The sequence below is a fragment of the Diospyros lotus genome, chromosome 6 (genome assembly GCF_014633365.1).
Source record: "Diospyros lotus cultivar Yz01 chromosome 6, ASM1463336v1, whole genome shotgun sequence".
Lineage (NCBI taxonomy): Eukaryota > Viridiplantae > Streptophyta > Magnoliopsida > Ericales > Ebenaceae > Diospyros > Diospyros lotus.
This window is the reverse complement of record NC_068343.1, coordinates 23,601,868-23,621,729: the sequence shown is the minus strand read 5'-3', so window position 1 is coordinate 23,621,729 and position 19,862 is coordinate 23,601,868. Positions and strand designations below refer to the sequence as shown.

General features: G+C 33.1%; 1 protein-coding gene across 2 annotated transcripts; it reads left to right on the top strand.

The window, feature by feature from the left end:
• The first annotated feature begins 5,741 nt into the window (after nt 1-5,741).
• Nucleotides 5,742-19,057, top strand: LOC127803549 (cellulose synthase A catalytic subunit 5 [UDP-forming]-like). Of its 2 annotated transcripts, XM_052339848.1 has the most exons (15): nt 5,742-6,087; nt 6,176-6,444; nt 8,593-8,788; nt 8,881-9,110; nt 9,203-9,302; nt 9,395-9,578; nt 10,564-10,830; nt 11,079-11,424; nt 11,618-11,755; nt 15,384-15,509; nt 15,659-15,871; nt 15,953-16,223; nt 16,370-16,557; nt 16,689-17,039; nt 17,907-19,057. In XM_052339848.1, the coding sequence occupies exons 2-15, from the start codon at nt 6,364-6,366 to the stop codon at nt 18,489-18,491; spliced, it is 3,276 nt and encodes a 1,091-aa protein (XP_052195808.1). In that variant the 5' UTR covers nt 5,742-6,087; nt 6,176-6,363; the 3' UTR covers nt 18,492-19,057. The 2 variants fall into 2 exon arrangements, with proteins under 2 accessions (XP_052195808.1, XP_052195807.1); XM_052339847.1 differs by having other exon boundaries at nt 5,742-6,444.
• The last annotated feature ends 805 nt before the right edge of the window (nt 19,058-19,862 follow it).

Below are 19,862 nucleotides of genomic sequence, written 5' to 3'. Positions count from 1 at the left end.
TTTTTTTAAGGAAATTAACAACACTTTTAAACACATGTATAACTTAACACTTTTCTTTTATTTTTTCTAGTGTATAAAAACTTGAATAATTTCAAATCTAGCTAAACCTCGTTGCTTGCCAGGTTTTAGGGTTTGTCGAAATTTTTTTCAATCTTTTTTTTGGCAAGAAAAGAAAAAGGTGAAGAACCCGAAAAATCTTGTAATGACAATAACACAACTCGAATTTTATTTCATTTTTGAATTTGAGGCTTAAAAACAAATGATGCATCCCATGTTATAAATTAGTTTAGCTTCAATAAGTAGTAAGAGTATGACTCATGAAATTATGAATCCCTTTGAAAGTAGTGCTGAATCAAGTTGTTAAAAGATCAATCAGTCATGAAAGTAGTCACAAACCAACTTGTATGTCATTAATACACACCACCTAATTAATTATCCACACTGTTAGCCCTGCTTGTGTTTCTTTGGCTCATTCACTACTCTCCCCTTTCTTTTGTTATTCTCTTACTTTACCTGTTGCCTCTTGGTAACTAAATCTCTTATCTCTCTAGTGCTTTCTTGACTAAGTATCAAAGGGTGTTCACGAGACAATCACCCCTAATTTATCCATTGTTTTATAAGAGAGTTTAGAGTCAACTTAATTAGAAGAACTAATTATAGATGTGACAATTTGAATCCTCGTTTAATTTAGATCCAAAAGTATATTAGAGATAATAGAAATTTGTGTCACCACAACTCACAAGTACTAAATAAATTTAGCATTTGTCACAAATATGTTTGCATCAAGGGGATGCATGGGAAGGGAAAAGCGAAATAATTCCCTTATTTGATAGATGTTTGATAGGAACAGGGGATAGGCTAATTTTCTCAAATCTTCATCCTTTATGGAAGTATACGAAAGGAAATGTTAATTTTTTGGGGCTAATCATGAAAATAATCTAATTCTTTTCTCGAATTTGTAATTTTATCTAATCTTTTTAATTTTATCAATTAAGTTTAAATTAGATCAATTAGGTACAATTTTATCTAACATGTAAAATCAATTTAAGAGAAGTGTGTTCATATTGACTCAACATGTCAAATATTATATAATAATAATATTTATGAGACCCACATATATACATAAGTAAAAAAAAGACTTGTTGCATATAATTTGTTTATTATTATTTTTTTCTTTTCATAGGTTACATTTTTTTCTCTTTTTATTTATGTGTACATGTAGATCCCATAAATATTACTATTATTATATAACATCTAGCATGCCAAAGAACATGAAGACTCTTCTTCTAAATCTATTTTACACGTTGGATAAAATTATATCCAATTAAACTAATTTGAACCTAATTGCTAAAATTGAAAACATTAGATAAAATTATAAATTTACAAAAAAAAATTATATTATTTTCATAATTATCCCTTCTTTTACACAAAAGTATATTATATCTCCTTTCTCTTTTTGCATATTTTATTTAACTCACAATATTTTTTTCCATATTTTATTAGAAATAATCTCTTTGTTTTTGTGAATTTGTTATTTTATCTAATCTTTTTAATTTTATCAATTAAGTTCAATTTTGATCAATTTGATACAATTCTATCTAACATGTAAAATCGATTTAAGATGAGCGTGTTCATCCTGACTTGACATGTCAAATATCATATAATAATAATATTTATGAAACTACATGTATACATAAATTAAAAAAAAATTATTGCACATAATCTATTTACTTTTTTTTTCGTTTCACAAGTTATATTTTTTCTTTTTTTATTTATGTGTACATGTAGATCCTACAAATATTATTATTATTATTATTAAATAGCCCCTAACATACCAAACAATATAAAGATACTTTCTTTAGATCGATTTTATATGTTAGATAAAATTATACTCAATTGAACTAATTTAAACTTAATTGCTAAAATTAAAAAAAGTAGATAAAGTTATAAATTTTTTAAAAGAATTATATTATTTTCATAATTAGCCCCTTTTTTTACACAAAAGTATATTATAATTCCTTTATTTTTTTCCATATTTTATTTAACTCACAAGATTTTTTTTCCTCTCCCTTTTCTCATTAAATATCCAAACAAAAGAAATGTAATTTCATCTCCTTTTGGCCTTTCTCTCTTCTATAAACTCATCTTCCCCCTCCCTACCAAAACTCCCAAGCATGAAGCATAGCCTAAGATAAGTTAGTTATATTGTTGTCTGATTTTTGATCATTTTTGGTTAGGTGTAAGAAATATATCTTATTACAAAATCAAAGTACTCATCATCACTACCAAACTGATCATAAATGAGACAATCATAGATAGTTTGAAGTTGTAATAAGATTTGCTTCAAGATTGGATCTTAAACCAAATTTGAAATATTATTCTCTTCTTAAAAAATGACATAATTATAAAAATCACTCTTACATCTCAAAAATAGCATTAACCAAAAATAATTATTTTGTCTTTAATTTTTTCAAATTTCTTTTACTTTTTATCTCTTCTAATTTTAGAAAAATATAAAAAGAAACCAATGGTGCCACGACCACTCTTATAGCAGCATTTGGGTTTGATTTTAAAGAGAGAAAAATATGGGTAAATCGATCGACCTCAATGGGCTTGTCGTAAAGAAGAGTCCCAAATTTGTTTGGATCATCCAAAACTTTTAGAATTTATCTATAATGAACCATTGCAAATCAACCTTAGATTTTTGGAGATTTCTAAAAGGGGGAGAAAGAGAGATTATCGTCATGCTATTGTTGTTTTTGGAGAACAGTTATTGTCGATTTGTTGAAAAATAAGAGAAAATAGAGAAAAACATGAGAGAAGAAATAAATGAGCATTTAAATTAAAAGTATTTTGACTATTTATAATATTTAAGTGACATTAACCCATGACAAAGAGAATTACAAGATAGTATTATATAAATTTTAAGGGTACTCATTGCAATTTTTTAAAAGAATAATTATTATAATTATTCTTAATTTTAAATGTATCGCATGTAATTTTTCATTCTTTAAACAAAATATGATAATCACACATAATTTTGATATATAATTTCACATAAAAGTGACAAGAAATTTAATTTCGTACAAAGTATAATACAATATTATTATTATTTTCGTTTCAGTTTTGTCCCATTATTTATTTAGATAGCGTTTATTAATTAAAATATAGATTAAAAAATTTAAAATATAAAAAATATTCTAGATAAAAATATTTTTTTATTATATTTATTAATTTTTTTTAAAAAAAATACATAACTTTTTCTTTTAAATTTTTAAAATAAATTTATCTCTCCTCCTCTTTATTTAATTTAAATTTTATAAATAAATTATTTTAATAAAATCTTATCTTACCCATCTTAATTATGAGTAGCTTTCGAAGGAAGAAAAGTCACGAGGGATTGCGTTTGTCAATTCACTTTGGAACCAAGCAAGCCAAAGCCAAAGGCCCAGCTGTTATGCCTTTTGGTGAAAGGAGGGAGGGAATGGCCTAATCAATCATCATTGCTCTAACCATAGGTTTAGGGCTAGTGTAATTATTTATTAATTGATCAATATATAAAAAAATTCCACGTGGCATGTCACATCAAGTACCCAGTTGATCCATAATAACGGACCATTCATTGCTATCAGTAATCCAAGAACCCAGATAGATGATTACGCAAGCTAAACTTCATAAAAGAGTTGGCTGAATGATATAAAAATCTCTAATTTTATTACTTTTTAATATAATTAATTTTCTTTTTTTTATTTATAAATATTGTACTTATATCCTAGTATATATACGTTTTTGTAAATAAACTTATTTTTGACAGTAATTTTTATTTAATACTTTCACTAACAAAAATAATATATATATATATATATTTACTAAAATTGACAGTTACAATCTGTCCATTCGATGGTTTGTTTATTACAAAAATTAGAATAAAATTTCATTAGGTAACTTGGTCGTCGCAATTTATTTTTTAATTATTTTAAGAAAATTTAAATAAAATGAAATTTAGTATAATAATAAAATTATTTAAGAAATTAATTATTATTTAAAAATTATAAATTTAAATTTTGTTGGTATAATTAATTTTTAATTTTTAATCAAGATACATAGAAAAGTATTTTGCATGCAATTTAAGTGGCTAAAATAAAATATTTCCTATATTAAATTATTTGAAGTTTTTTTTGTAAATATTAACTTACCAAATTAAGACAATTAATTATTGAAAAAATATATTTTAGTTACCGAAAGCATATTTTCTAAATACAAAATTGAAATTTGATTATAAAAATATTTTTTTATCTTTTTATATAAACTAAATATATAAAAAAATATTTTCAAAGATATTTTTAAATTATCATCATTTTTAGATTTTCAAAGATATTTTGAAATAATTTAAAAATATTTTTTATTAAATAAAAATAAATAAATTTGAATCCCATTGCAATAAGGTTGCAAAGAGGTTGAACTTTAGTAAGTGTGCAAATGATCTAAGATTGGACTCGAATCTAACTCGGTTTCCATCTATTTATTCATGTCTAGTATTTGATGGAGATTTGTTTACTCAAATCTGGATTTAGACCTAATTAAAATATATTATATATTATATATTATTATAAAGTATTATTATATTATGAGAAGAATTTATATAATACTTTATTTTATTTTACATTACAATATATATTATGTATTATATATTAATTGAGTCACATGTAATTAATTATGGAATATGGGTCTATTGATTTCAAAAATAGATCAATATATTAGGGTCTATTAATATTCGCTTTTGAACTCGTTTATCAACATTCAAGTCTAAAATCTTAAACAAATCTCGATAAGGTGATTTTGACCCAAATTCAACTCGTTTGTAACCCTAACTTTAACCCTTACAATGAGTTTGAATATTAACCCTTATAAAAATTGATCATTAGAGTTCAACAAATAAAAAGTGAGAGAGAAAATTTGATCGCTATGAGTTAACAATACCTTGAATTAAAGAAAAAAAAAATGAGAAATATAAAGAAGGAGAGCTACGACAAGAAAGTCTAAAATAAAAGAAATATATAAAAAAAATAAATATAAAGAGATAAAATATGAATTTTTTCATCTCTTTTCTCGATTTTTCAAGGATAGATGACCCTTCTTTCCTTTCTCTCTTTTTCTCTTGATATATCTTTATTTTTTTGCAAGGAAACCTCTATTGCATAATAAGAATTTTGAAAATGAAGTTTTTTTTTTTTTTTCTAAAAATCTATGAGATTTCTCAAAGATCCCATGATTCCAAAGTGTTCAAAAATTTATCTATGCTAAAAAAAATAGACTAATAAAAGCACGATATAAAAAAAAGAAAAGGCGACAAGAAGGGATATTTTAGGTATTTAAAAAATATTTAACGAGATTAAATTAATAATAGAAAAAGATTTAGACAATAATGATAAGAGTTTTAATTTCTCGTACTTGAAGAATATGCTTTAGAATATATTTTTTTAATTTTTAGGGTTTAACTCAGAGATATCAAATTTATTTTTCCTAAAAGTAAATGCAATCAATAGAGTATTAGAAAGAAAAATAATATAATAACGCCTTTTCGAACCGCACAAAATAAAGAAACCCTACTAGGACTAGGAGAGAGTGAGCAGTCAGTGGAAAGAGAGAGGCGAATGAACGGGGGCCAAGTCAGCAAGCAAGCAAGCATTTGTGGGCCACTGCCGCTACTCTCTCTCTCTCTCTCTCGCTCGCTCTCGAGGGTACACATCTACTAGATTGTGGCAACAACCACGGTGGGGACGACTCTGCGCCACCACCACAGCCGGTGGGACCGCCACTCCTTCACTAACTTTTCCACCCAACCCGAAACCGAAGCCATTTTCATTCCCCCCCTCCCTCTCTCTCTCTCTCTCTCTCTCTCTCTGTAACTCTCACTCGTACTCCGCTCTCCTTCTCTCTTACGCCTCCCATCCCATCCCCACTCACAGTCTCTCTCTCTCGTCTCATTTTTCCACATTTACATCGATCAGACTCCACCTGTGATTAAAGTGCAGACCACTTCACTTAGCTTGTCAAGAAATCAATATTCATCGCCCTACTTTTTAGGTTTTCCAATTCATTATTATTTGACTCGCCTGTATTCCATTCCTTTATTTTTACCAATTCGGTTTGGGTTTTCTTTTCTATGTGCTAGCTATATCTCCGTCCATGTGGTGGGTTTTGGGTATCTTGTAACGGGCATTCGACAGTGGTACGGTACGGCCCTGAAATAGAGGCGTTTTCGACTCAATCGTGGGCCTTTTGAAAGGGTAACGTTCAGCTGGCTGCTTACATTGATTGGCATTCTGAGTTTGTTTTGTCGATTTCACGATTTTGGTTTCGATGGCTACCGGAGGAAGACTAGTTGCTGGGTCTCACAACAGGAACGAGTTTGTGCTGATCAATGCCGATGAGATAGGAAGGGTACGAACCCTCTAAAATCCTTATTTTATTTTCCCCTATTTTGCCGGTTTTTTCACACACCCACTTGCTCAGTTTGTGTATTTGAACTGAGATTTGTTGCTCTTTCACCTGCTAGGGTTTTTGAGATTTTAGTTTGCTCGGAACTGTGGGGTAGAATTACCTGGGCTTTCGCCTTTTTGTTGATTGGATGATTGATACAGAATCCCTTTGGAACTCAGCAAGTAGTTGCAGATTTTGCTTAAATTTTAATTTTAATACATTCTACTGTTGTAAGCCCTTTTTTGGCAACACTAGAAGAACTACTACATGGAAAATGTTTGCTTGATTAACCAATTGATGTTGGTATTTGGTAAGATTTCCGCAAGATTCCTTTGATATGATCTTCATGGGTACTGTTGGGGAATAACTGCAAAACTTCTTTATGGCTTTGGTACCACTTGTTAGGGAAAAATTTACACTTTTGGTAGCTCTTTTTAGGACCGAGTCAAACTGATGATATATAGATCGTGAATTTTTCCCTAATAAGTTTTTTTTTTTTTGTTCTCTGTTCTCTGTGTGTGATAATCTGTTAGCTTCTATGTACCGTGTAAAGATCAAAGATTTTATATTTTGTTTTTTGTTTTTGGTTCTCTGTGTGTGATAATCTGTGAGCTTCTACGTACCGTGCAAAGATCAAAGATATTGCCTGCATGTGGTGGAAAGCTTTCATGTAGTGTGTGCATTTTCAAATTTATTAATATAAGAAGAGCATGCACAAGTAGACCTCATCTAGAATAGGTTTCTGGGTTGTATTCTAAATTGGATTACTTGATAATATATTGTAGGCTCCAGTTTGTGATTCTGACCTGCATTCATACCAAATGCTAAGAGATCTAACCTATTTTATGAAAGACTTGAGCATATGCAGCAGAAAATTGAAGGAACAGAGAAAATTTATTTTCCATTTCTGAGAGATTAAGGGGGCCATTGGGGAGGAGACTCTGTTTGAAGATTACATTCGATGATTTATTTTCCCTTTTTAGACATGGCTTTTTAGAATTAGTGCTTGATATGTTGTTGTTGGCCTTTTAGTCCATTTTCCTTTGTTTTGTTGTTTTTTCTTCTTGTTGCATTTTTTAAGCATAAAAACACAAAAATAAAAAACCCAACATTTTTGAGTTTTTCTTTTTCATTTTTGTTTATTAGCTCTAGTGAACCAGGCTGTTTTAGGGAGTGTACTCTTTCACCTCTGCCATAAAAAAAATTATAAAATTTCAAATTTCCTCTTTTAAACCCAAATAATGTACTGCTGAAAAGCTGACTAAAAGATACTATTTTGATTGATACCTCATGAACATTCAAGTTTTTCTTTTAAGCAAACTATTTTGTATGTTCTAAACAATCAAGTTTTTTCCCTTGAGTTATAAGAACACAAAATATTATTATGAGAAGATAAAGAATCCAAAAGATGTGATACTACGTAATCCCTAGGTTAATTTTGACCTTTATTACATGGACTTGGGTATGGCCGAATGTAGATATGTGCTCTAGTATTGGACTTATCTAATTCTCTTGTCTAAGTAACAAGGATCAGGCTCTTTTTCTCATTTATTTAATGTGAATTTGCATTTGTAAACCAGCATATGACTTTCTTGTTTATGTGGAATGTGAGTTGTATGATAAAAGGGCATCCCTGGTGCATGAGGCTTCCCGCTTTGCAAGGGTTGGGAGAGGGTCATGTTTGTATACAACCTTTTCCTTCCATTTTTTTCGAAAAGGCTGTTTCCATAACTCTAACCCATGACGTTCCAGTCACAAAGGACAAACTTATAGATGCTACCAATGCTTGTCTGAATGGGAGTTTTATAATAGTTCTATACTATTTTTCTTTTAGTTTTACATATCTAATGAATGCATACAACTAAACATATAAAATGCATGTCACATTTCCTATCCCTGTGCTTCACCATGTAGAAGAGTCCATTTAGACATCCATTTAGTTTACAAGTTAAATCTTTAACCTACTTAATTCAGGTCAAACTGATTACAAACCATTTTTTGTATTTTGTTTAGTTTTTTCTGTACCCAGTGTTATGATTTTTAACTTTTGTGATTAAGTTCTGATAATATCATAATCATTTTTTCTCTTCTGTTGTTATTTTTCTCCAGATTAAGTCAGTTCGAGAATTGAGTGGGCAAATATGTCAAATTTGTGGCGATCATGTGGAGATTACTGTTGATGGGGAGCCCTTTGTTGCATGCAACGAATGTGCTTTCCCTGTTTGCAGGCCTTGTTATGAGTATGAGAGAAGAGAAGGAAACCAAGCCTGTCCTCAATGTAAAACGAGATACAAGCGCATCAAAGGTGAGATTCTATCTTCTCTTTTTATCTGTGCATCCTCTGTTGGAACATGACTTGACTTTTGAAGTTGACGTGTTAGCGGATGCACATTTCAGGGAGTCCTAGGGTTGAGGGTGATGAGGAAGAGGATGACATTGATGATTTGGAGCACGAGTTTGATTTTAGGAATCTTGAGGTTCTGGGCCCCCAGGCTGTAGGGAACTTTTTATCTCCACACCACAATATTCCCCATGGTGGATCCCCTAATTCATCTGAAATCCATGTGCACTTGGACAACAATTCTTCTTGTCCTCCTGAAATTCCTCTACTGGCTTATGATGAAGAGGTGAATGAATTAGTATTCACAGCTGTGTTTGTGTGTGTTGATTTGTGAGGAGTGCTCTAGAAACTGCTTAATGCTTGTTCTTCATGTTGCAGGATGTGGAGATTTCTTCCAGTCAGCGTGCTCTTTTCATTCCATTTATGGGTAAAGGGAATGGAAGTTATACACCCTCTTTTACTGATCACACCCTCTCTCGTAAGTGACCATCCTGTGTCAAATTATATTCAATAGATGTTGGGAACAAATTATCTTCTAGATTGTGAAATTTTGTGTTTCCAATGTCTTAGCACAACCCAGGTCAATGGTTCCAGAAAAGGACATATCTGTATATGGGTATGGGAGTGTGGCATGGAAGGAGAGGATGGAGGAATGGAGGAGAAGGCAGAGTGATAAACTTGAGGTGTTGAAGAATCACGGAGGAAATGGTTGTGGTGACTCTGAAGGGCAACCAGATGACGCTGATATGCCAATGTAAGCCAATAATGTCGTTTTCCATGTTAATTTAGTTGCTTTCTAAACATCGTCCATCATTTTTCTGTCAAGGAAGAAGATGGGTCACAATCAGTCAATCAATTTCCTTAATCCATTTTCAGCAATGAGAGAATTTTAAAGAATCCCTTGGAAGAAGCAACTAAGTTCTGTGTCCTTTCAAAAACTTTTTTTGCTATGACAACGTTCTTTGTCTTTACAAAAGAAAGCATGTAAATTGCCTTGTACTCTCAATCAAATGTATATTAAAACACCACTGAGTTCAGCATATCTTTATCATAGGAAGTCATGGTCTAATTGATCAATTTACAGCAGAAAGCCCTTAACTTCATGCAAGGACATATTTTCTTGAAGAACTCATTATTTCTTTGCCCTTAGATGACAAGTACGTGAATGCTTACATGTCTTATCCTTGTATGTGTCCCATAATACCGTGTAAAAAAAAATTAATGCATCCTAATGGACTAAAAAGAGGAAGGAAAAAAAATTCTGGGAGAAAGGATTGAAGCCTATTTCCCATTCATATGAGAACCCTAATCTTCAATAAAAATTGAAACAATCAGAGAATACAATAGCAACTTTCTGTAACCACGCTTCAGATAATCTTGCACTAATCCTGCAACTGCTGGATCCAACGTGCTTCAGCTTGCTAGCTGGTCTTTGCCAAATTCTGAAAAAATAGTTAGGTTTATAAGCCTAGGCCTTTAATCATAACCTGTGAAGAAATGTGTTGGCTTCTAATTTTGAAACTTTTGGTCACCATCTGCATTGAGTTTGGCAATGGTCTTGACTTTGGGGTTGGTTAAACTATCTGTTGTGGAGTATGTGGTTATTGCTGTAATATAATTGACAAAAAATTAATGTTAATTCAAAATAAACTTTAGATTTCCATGCCTGTCCAGTTTCTTTATTTGGATCCATTTGTTTTAGTTTCTGACTCAGAAGCCCATTGATGTATTTTTACCAGGATGGATGAAGGCAGGCAGCCATTGTCAAGGAAGTTGCCCATTTCCTCGAGCAAGATAAGCCCTTACAGATTGATAATTATACTCCGTCTTGTGATTCTTGGTTTCTTCTTTCATTATAGACTTCTCCATCCAGTTAATCGTGCATTTGGCTTGTGGTTGACATCAGTCATATGTGAAATATGGTTTGCTGTGTCATGGATTCTTGATCAGTTTCCAAAGTGGTACCCAATAGAGCGGGAAACATACCTTGATCGGCTGTCACTTAGGTATAAGGCCACAGTCATTTGATATTGTTTCATATTTGTAGTGGTGATCAGTTGGGTTCCGCCTATAAAAGTTTGTGGAATATGAAATAGCTCCTTTAAAATTAGAGAAAACTCTCTCTCTCTCTCTCTCATGTATCTCTAGAGATTCAGTTAATCCACTTTTTCCATGTCCTCATGGTAGCTTTACTTCATTTTGCATGAGTGTCATGATTCTGTTTGTTGCTTCACTGTTTATTCTCACTATTCAGGTATGAGAAAGAAGGGAAGCCATCTGAGTTAGCTGATATAGACATTTTTGTAAGCACAGTCGATCCTATGAAAGAACCTCCACTAATCACTGCAAACACGGTTCTATCCATCCTTGCGGTTGATTATCCAGTTGAGAAAGTTGCCTGCTATGTCTCAGATGATGGTGCTGCCATGCTTACTTTTGAAGCACTTTCTGAGACATCTGAATTTGCTAAGAAATGGGTTCCATTCTGTAAAAAGTTCAACATTGAGCCTCGAGCACCAGAATGGTATTTTTCGCAGAAGATTGACTACTTGAAACACAAAGTTCATCCAGCTTTTGTCAAGGAACGGCGTGAAATGAAGGTTTCTGAATCTTTCTCGATAATCAGATCATTAATTTGGTTGTTCTGCATAATTAGTCCTCTTGTAATGGAATTGATGAATAATTAATTCGTGTTGCTAAAAAATATAGAACTTCTTGTGGACTCCTCCTCCCCCTTTATTTTTCTTTTTATGATTCCATGATTTTATTAATTGTATTTGTTTGTTGTTTCAGAGAGAATATGAAGAATTTAAAGTTCGGATTAATGCACTGGTTGCCAAGGCACAAAAAGTTCCTGAGGAAGGTTGGACCATGCCAGATGGAACTCCCTGGCCTGGGAACAATGTCCGTGATCATCCTGGCATGATCCAGGTGAGACAGTATTTTTAGAGTAAATGGAATGTTCGCTTTGACATTGTGATTCTTGTCTTATTGGATAATGAAAGTCAGCAACATACTTGCCCATCTTCCCCTGAATTGTCATATTACTGAAAGTCAGCTGGATGTGTGTTTGCTGCCCTTATACTTAAGGACTTTTTGCACAACTCAGTTAACATGGGAAGTCTTCATGGTAAACAAATCTTAAGTAACTTTTAGTGCACAGAATGGTATTCGATGATTCTTGAAATTCTATGGTGGATTGCTGCAGACGCTATTTTAGGCTTTCTGTTGATAATTACACTTCTACATATAGGGAAATACTAACCTTAGACCCACTTTTAGTATTCCTGTCCCTGTTGTTTTTCACTGCTGCTGACCATCTTTTATCTCATACTTAGGGTCATGTTTGGATGCTACCAATCAAATTAAAGAACTGGAAAGTCTATCATCTGCAACACCATTGCTAACAATAACGTTTCTATATCAGTGCCATTCAAGTTTTTTGATTATTCAAGAGCATAATATGGAGAATGATAAGATTTGAAATGTTGTGACCCAAGTTTCTCCTTAAGACTTGGATGTCCCAAAATAGTCTTTCTCCCTCCATCTCTTTCCTTTCCTTTTCATTTGTTTTGGTTGGGTTGGGGCTAGGGGGTTGACTTCCCACTTAGCATGTGATCTCATCTGATTTGGAAATGCACCCTAGAATGAGATTCCACGCCCAAACTCGTTATGGTATTTGCACAACCAACAATCCTCAAAACCTCATCGTCTTTGTTATCTGCCTTTCCAATGTTACTCAAGTGAATGACTAAGAATCTTGAGAAAGTCTTTCATTGTTATCTGCCTTTCTTAGTGCAGTGCATGTTATCTGCCTTTATCTTTTATTTAAGTTCTCTGGTGAGAGAAAACTACAATTATGCATTTTCACAACTGTAATGTCAAAATCTCATGCTTCTTGTTATCTACCTTTCAATGTTTGGAACAGACCAGTGAGAAAATGATCCATGTAGCGAGCATGCAAAAAAGGCTGAAATTTGCATTCATGAAAAAGAAAAGAAAAGAAAATAGGGAATAGACAAATTTAACAGTCAATGCCAATCTACCTATTCATAAAAATGCCTTAGACTTCTGTCACCACTATATGCTGTAGCTTTTCCTGGGGACGACCATAGGGTATTTTACTTCCCATTGGATGAAGTATCTTTGTCTGTTTTGGTTGTTATTTTGCATTTCCTACTTTCTTTGTTATGTATCTTTATGTAGGTAATGAATAGCCCACAACAGTAATGAGGAAGCTGCTTTGAATTATTATTAAATTGGATAGCGGAATACTTGGTTGGTTCTGTATCTCTTCTTCTCCCTGTCTGGGGTTTTGTTCCTCCAATCTATCCCGTCTCCTCCTCTTCCCTTCTTGTTGTCTTCTTCTTCTCTCTCTCTCTCTCCCTGGTTGTTTTGTTGTGTCCTTTTCTCCTCTCTCTCTAATTTTCTCTTTCCTTCTGTGTCCATTTTGGTTCACCTCCTATAGCCACCATAGTCTATGTCTTCCCCATCTTATTTTTTTCTATCATTGAGACAAGTAAATCATTTGGAGCAAAGTTGTTTAAATTGAGATTTTAAGTGAGATTGTAAAGGGATTCATAAAATCGGATTGTAAAATTGAATCGTAAAATTGTAAGATTTTATGAAAAATTAAAAATACCCTTTAATTTATGTAAATATATGAATATGATGACATATTCCTTATTATAAATGAAATAGATGTACCTATTTCAAAATTATTCATCTATCAATTTCAAAAATACTAAATAATATGAAATGTTTAAATATTAAATAAATCATTCATCCATCCATAATCAAAATTTCAGACAACAAACATTGCCATCATCATCAACAAACATTGTTAAAAATAAATAAAAATATTAAGTCATAAAAATAACAAATATTGTTAAACTTAAACATTATGTCATTACACTAATTAAGTTACCAATACCAAAGAGGTATATTTGTTTCTTGCTAATCATCAATCTTAATATAAAATTAAACCCACCCATGATTTGATTGTGACATATTTAAAATTAATTCTTTAAATCTGCACCTACTTGTATGTGTAGATAACATCGCAAATGAGAATGTACACACATAGGCACAGCCGCACAACACACTCACTCAGCACATCAATTGAATGCAACACAGAGCTCAGCCCAACGTGCACACAACATTTGATTACCGAACTTAGCAAAACATAGTCACTCTCACTCACATACTTGGGTTGGGTTTGAATTTTGATTCTTCGAACTTTCGAGGTGAATGGACGAAGAAGAAATGCCAAAACAAGATCAACAACAATTAGGGTTTGCAGAAGGACACAACAAGTGAATGCAACAAGCACACACAACGTCATTTAGGATTTGTAGAAGAACTAAAATAGGAGATTGACAACGATTGTATATATATATGTTGGTTAGAGATGAAAATATTTTTGTTTCTAACCTCAAAATTGTGGGCAAGACTAATCTCGTAAACTCAGACCCGATAAACTTGTAAACTCGTAGACTCGCGATTTTATAAAACTCGATCCTACAAGCGAGTTGACTCGTTTTATGTCTCATGACTCTTAAACTCGTACGAGTTGACTCGCGATTTTAACAACAATGATTTGGAGTACTTCAAGATGGATGCTGAGAATATTAGAAATTGAAAGAAACAAATATGGAACGTTTTGACTGACTTCACATTAGGCCAGTGTTATTCTTGTTTGAGCTGCCTTTAAAGGATCCAATGAGTATGTTCCCCAAAGTGGGAAATATGGCAGAAGTAGATTTCCTGATGGAAAAGCAACAACAATCACAAGTCTTAATCCCTCTATTGGCTAAACCTGATTCAAAAGCAATTAAGGTTATTCATAACTGGTGAAATGATTGTTGTGTTGGGACTGTGGGCCTTTGCTGGAGTCAAATGTTAGAGAATCTTCATGGCTTGATATCGAGATTTTCTTTGAGATTTTTTTTTTCCCTTTAAAGGATGTATTTATCCTTTCATATTCAAAATTTTAAGTTCCCATGGAAGGGTAAAATTGTTTGGGTTATTAGTGCATGTTTTTTGGAATATCTATGTAGCAATTACAATTTTTAAACAAAGATGGCAGGCAAGCTATAGTAGGTGCAGTGGATTAGGAACTGTTTCTCTGAGATTCCTATTAGTATGTATCTTTGTTAGCTTCCTAAATACATGTCCATGCTATAGCTGTCCCTTATAACCAGCCATCAAAATAAAGGAGTCAGAAACAAGATAAGAAACGAAGTTGGGAAAGAGATGCGGGGGAGAGCAATGTGCATATTCATGTGAATAGGATTTCTAGTTAAGGGTATACCTTGAGGATGTAGTGCAATAGAAGTTTGCCTTTGATATGTGATCAGGTTACTACTTAAAAAACATGCACACGCACAACATAATTTGTCATCTTTTTATGGTCCTTTTACATGGGAAAACATAAAAAATGCATGGTTTACAAATGCAATCAGGTTCTGCTTGCATTATCTGTTTACATAATGCTACTGAATCTGATTCCTGTGCTTGTGTAGCGAGCTTTTGCAATTCTTAATTTTATTTTTCACAGGTATTCCTTGGCCGTGATGGCGTTTGTGATGTGGAAGGAAATGAATTACCTCATTTGGTTTATGTTTCCCGTGAGAAAAGGCCAGGGTTTGATCATCATAAGAAAGCTGGGGCCATGAATGCTTTGGTAAAGCTCAAGCCTCTTTCTCGTGTTGACAACTCCTCCAGTCACTGAATTTTCATTCATATTTCCTTTTATATCCATTTTTTACTAAATAAACAGCAGATAATATCATAAATCCGGTTAAACAAGTCTTTTTTTGATGATTTCCTTAGGTGAGGGTTTCAGCAGTCATCTCAAATGCTCCATATCTTTTGAATGTTGACTGTGATCACTACGTTAACAATAGCAAGGCAATTAGAGAAGCCATGTGTTTCATGATGGACCCCAATTCAGGAAAGAAAGTGTGCTATGTGCAATTTCCACAACGATTTGATGGGATTGATCGTCACGATAGATATTCAAACCGAAATGTTGTATTCTTTGATGTATGTATCTCCTCTTTTAGGTTATATTTGTTTCTCTTTTCTTGCTATTGCTTCCAAAGCTAAATTTTCAGCTCTAAACAGATCAACATGAAGGGATTAGATGGTTTGCAAGGACCAATATATGTTGGAACAGGCTGTGTTTTCAGAAGGCAAGCACTTTATGGATATGATGCGCCTGTAAGGAAGAAAACCCCTGGAAAAACCTGCAACTGCTGGCCAAAGTGGTTCTGTATTTGTTGTGGGTCCAGAAGGATAAAGAAAGGAAAATCAAAGGACAGGAGGAGGAAAATAAAGCATAGGGAAGGATCAAAGCAGATACATGCACTTGAAACCATTGAAGAGGGAAATGAAGGTATGTGGACTTTGAATTAACTACTAGCATATCTCTTGATTGTCCCTGTAAGATAAGTTGGAAAAGCTGAAGAAAAGAAAAGGACAGGATACAAAATAACACCCTTGTTTGGACTGATTAAAACTGAAGTGGGTTTTACATTGCAGGAATAAATTCAGAAACTTCGACCCATGTGAAACTTGAGAAGAAGTTTGGGCGATCTCCTGTATTTGTAGCCTCCACACTACTAGAGAATGGTGGTCTTCCTCGGGATGCCAGCTCAGCAGCACTCTTGAAAGAAGCCATTCAAGTAATTAGCTGTGGATATGAAGATAAAACAGAGTGGGGAAAAGAGGTAAATGGTTAGAAGAAAATTACACAGTGCATGCGTGCATGTACTTTTTACTTTTTCTTTTTTCCCCTTCTTTTTGTTTAAACATAATTCTATAACTATCTGACCCTATGAATTCTGTAATCCTGAACCAGGTTGGCTGGATATATGGTTCTGTGACAGAAGATATCCTAACAGGATTCAAGATGCATTGTCATGGTTGGCGTTCTGTCTACTGTATGCCAAAACGGCCTGCGTTCAAGGGCTCAGCTCCCATCAACCTGTCAGATCGTCTTCACCAGGTTCTTCGTTGGGCCCTGGGATCTGTTGAGATTTTCCTGAGCAAACACTGTCCTATTTGGTATGGTTATGGTGGTGGATTGAAATGGTTGGAACGATTCTCCTATATAAACTCAGTCGTCTATCCTTGGACTTCCATTCCATTGATTGTGTACTGTACCCTGCCAGCCATCTGCCTTCTCACTGGGGAATTCATTGTTCCTGAGGTACATGTTCATCTTGTCCTATTGATTATTGCTGTATATTTTATTTTCTTCTCCTTTTCCTTTTCAGCTCTTGCTTTCATTTTTCTGAGTGGGGAGAGGGTGACGGATGGTTGGGCTGTTGTAAAATTGTATAAACCATGGTCATTAAGGTACTTTCTCATATTTGTCACTGTTTTACCTGGTAAATGGAAGGTGGAAAAATAAAAGATTGGGTATTATGGATCATAACTGAATCTGTTGGGAGTTTTGGATACCATAAGATGGACTGAGTTGATGAATCAATGGATCCAATGAATGTCATAGTAGAACAATGAACCATCTGACTTGCGAACCTCTGCTGGCACCCTACTGCTGCATGCATATATATGTATATGTTTGCCGTGTAATACTATGGTGTCAATTTAAATAATCAGACTCAAATTCATTAGGCACATATGATGTTGGACTAATTTACAGTGGGAAGAATCATGCGGGCAAGAAAGCTTGTTAGGGGGAAAAAAAGTTATATAATAGGGAACAGAAATATGATACTAGCAAAAAGAAAAAAGAAATATCAGACTTATAGTCCTTCATCCTAATTATAAATTTCATGCTGCTATGTATGAGCTATGTATGAGATATGTTTACGTAAAAATGCAGTTGTGTGTGTAGTTGTCCATCTTGTAAATGTCATCATACCATGTATCAAGTATGTATCAGATCTGTCTACATATATGCAGTTGTAAATCTATACCCTTCTATGGTTTGATTATTTGTGGAAAGCTGTCCCTAACTATATTTAAGATTATTATCATGTCCAATATGTATGATATGAGGTTAGTATTGCTTTCTGCTTTTTTCTTTGCTAAATATTTGGGCTACTTACAGATCAGCAACTATGCTAGCATAGTCTTTTTGGCCCTCTTCATGTCTATTGCTGCGACGGGTATCCTTGAAATGCAATGGGGTGGTGTTGGAATAGATGACTGGTGGAGAAACGAGCAGTTCTGGGTGATTGGAGGGGTTTCGTCGCACTTCTTTGCTCTCTTCCAGGGTCTACTTAAGGTTTTGGCTGGTGTCGACACTAACTTCACCGTCACGTCCAAAGGAGGAGGAGATGACGGGGGATTTTATGAGCTTTACGCCTTCAAGTGGACATCGCTGTTAATCCCACCCACAACTTTGTTGATAATAAACATAGTCGGGGTGGTGGTTGGAGTCTCAAATGCCATCAATAATGGATATGATTCATGGGGGCCATTGTTTGGTAGGCTATTCTTTGCCCTCTGGGTCATTGTCCACCTCTATCCTTTCCTGAAAGGGTTACTTGGGAAACAAGATAGGATGCCAACAATTGTCTTGGTTTGGTCGATTCTACTGGCTTCCATATTAACCCTATTATGGGCCCGAATCAACCCGTTTGTTTCAAGAGAAGGTCCCGTGCTCGAGATTTGCGGATTGAAATGTGACTAGGAAAGATGTAGGAACAAATTTAAGTTTAGGAAGGTGTCTGTCTTAGACTGTGGCGGGTGACCCATATCCAGATCTAGATGGTTCGAAGCATCATCCTAGCTGTAGCTAGCAGCATTTTGTTTTTCATGAGCAAAGAAAAGCATCAGCATTGACATCGACATGTCGTGTCGTGTGGGAGAAAATAATTAAATTTGCTAGAGTTGTGTAAATTGGGGGGGGGGGGGGGGGGGGTGGTGTGTATATGTTTTTGTTTCTTTTCTAGCCGTTCCATTAATTCTTTTATTATTATTATTATTATTATTGAAATACCTTTAGTTTTGGGCTTTCTGGTCATTTTTATTATTATGTATTTTAATTTTGATTAGTGGACACCAGATTAGATCATCCATCAATCATCATCATATCTTAAGGTACATAATTCCTTTTTGTTGGTCCTCAAATAATCTGTATTTTGTTTCTTTGTATTGACGAAGACAAGTAGACGTAGTTGGGAGCATTGCAGGTGCATGAGGATGCGTTCAATGCATTGCTTTCTGCCTTTCTATTTGTGTTATTTTTGTTCCATCGGGGGGGGGGGTGGGGGGGGGGGGGGGGGGGGGGGGCTGCCAATCTAATAAGTAGTACACTATGAATGTACTTTGTGAAATAGTATTGTGTTTGGCACTTTGCTTTGTGATTCTTTTTTCATCAACTGAAGTAGTAGTTGATAAGACACTGGACAGCCTGGGAATGGAAATACTTTTTGGCTGAGTTGCCCCCTTGATGTTAGTCCCCTCATCATATCATATCATATATCGTAGCGTATGCCGCGCTTAAAGTAACGGTGTAAATAATAATAAATAATATTAAAATTAAAATATAATTATAATTTATACATATTATTAAATAATAATAAATAATATTAAAATTAAAATATAATTATAATTTATACATATTATTAAATAATAATAAATAATATTAAAATTAAAATATAATTATAATTTATATATATTATGTTAAAATTTATGAAGAATTTATAATAATTTTATTTGTATTATACGCTCTATAAAATTTAAATAAAAAATAAATATATAAGATATATAATGTTTACTGATATTATAAATTAAAATATAAGAACAAATAAAAAAAATTATAAACACTTAACAAAAAAATAAGAATTAAAGTTATTATATATTTGTTAACGTTTTATAATAAAAAAATTACTAAATTTATATAATAAAGTATATTATTATAAAGTATATTATTAAGTATATTATATAAAAAATTATTAAATTATATAATAAATTTATATGTATTTTATAATTAAATATCAGTTCGTATTCTATATTTTTAAATAAATTAAATAAAAAAATTAAATATCAAATAATATAT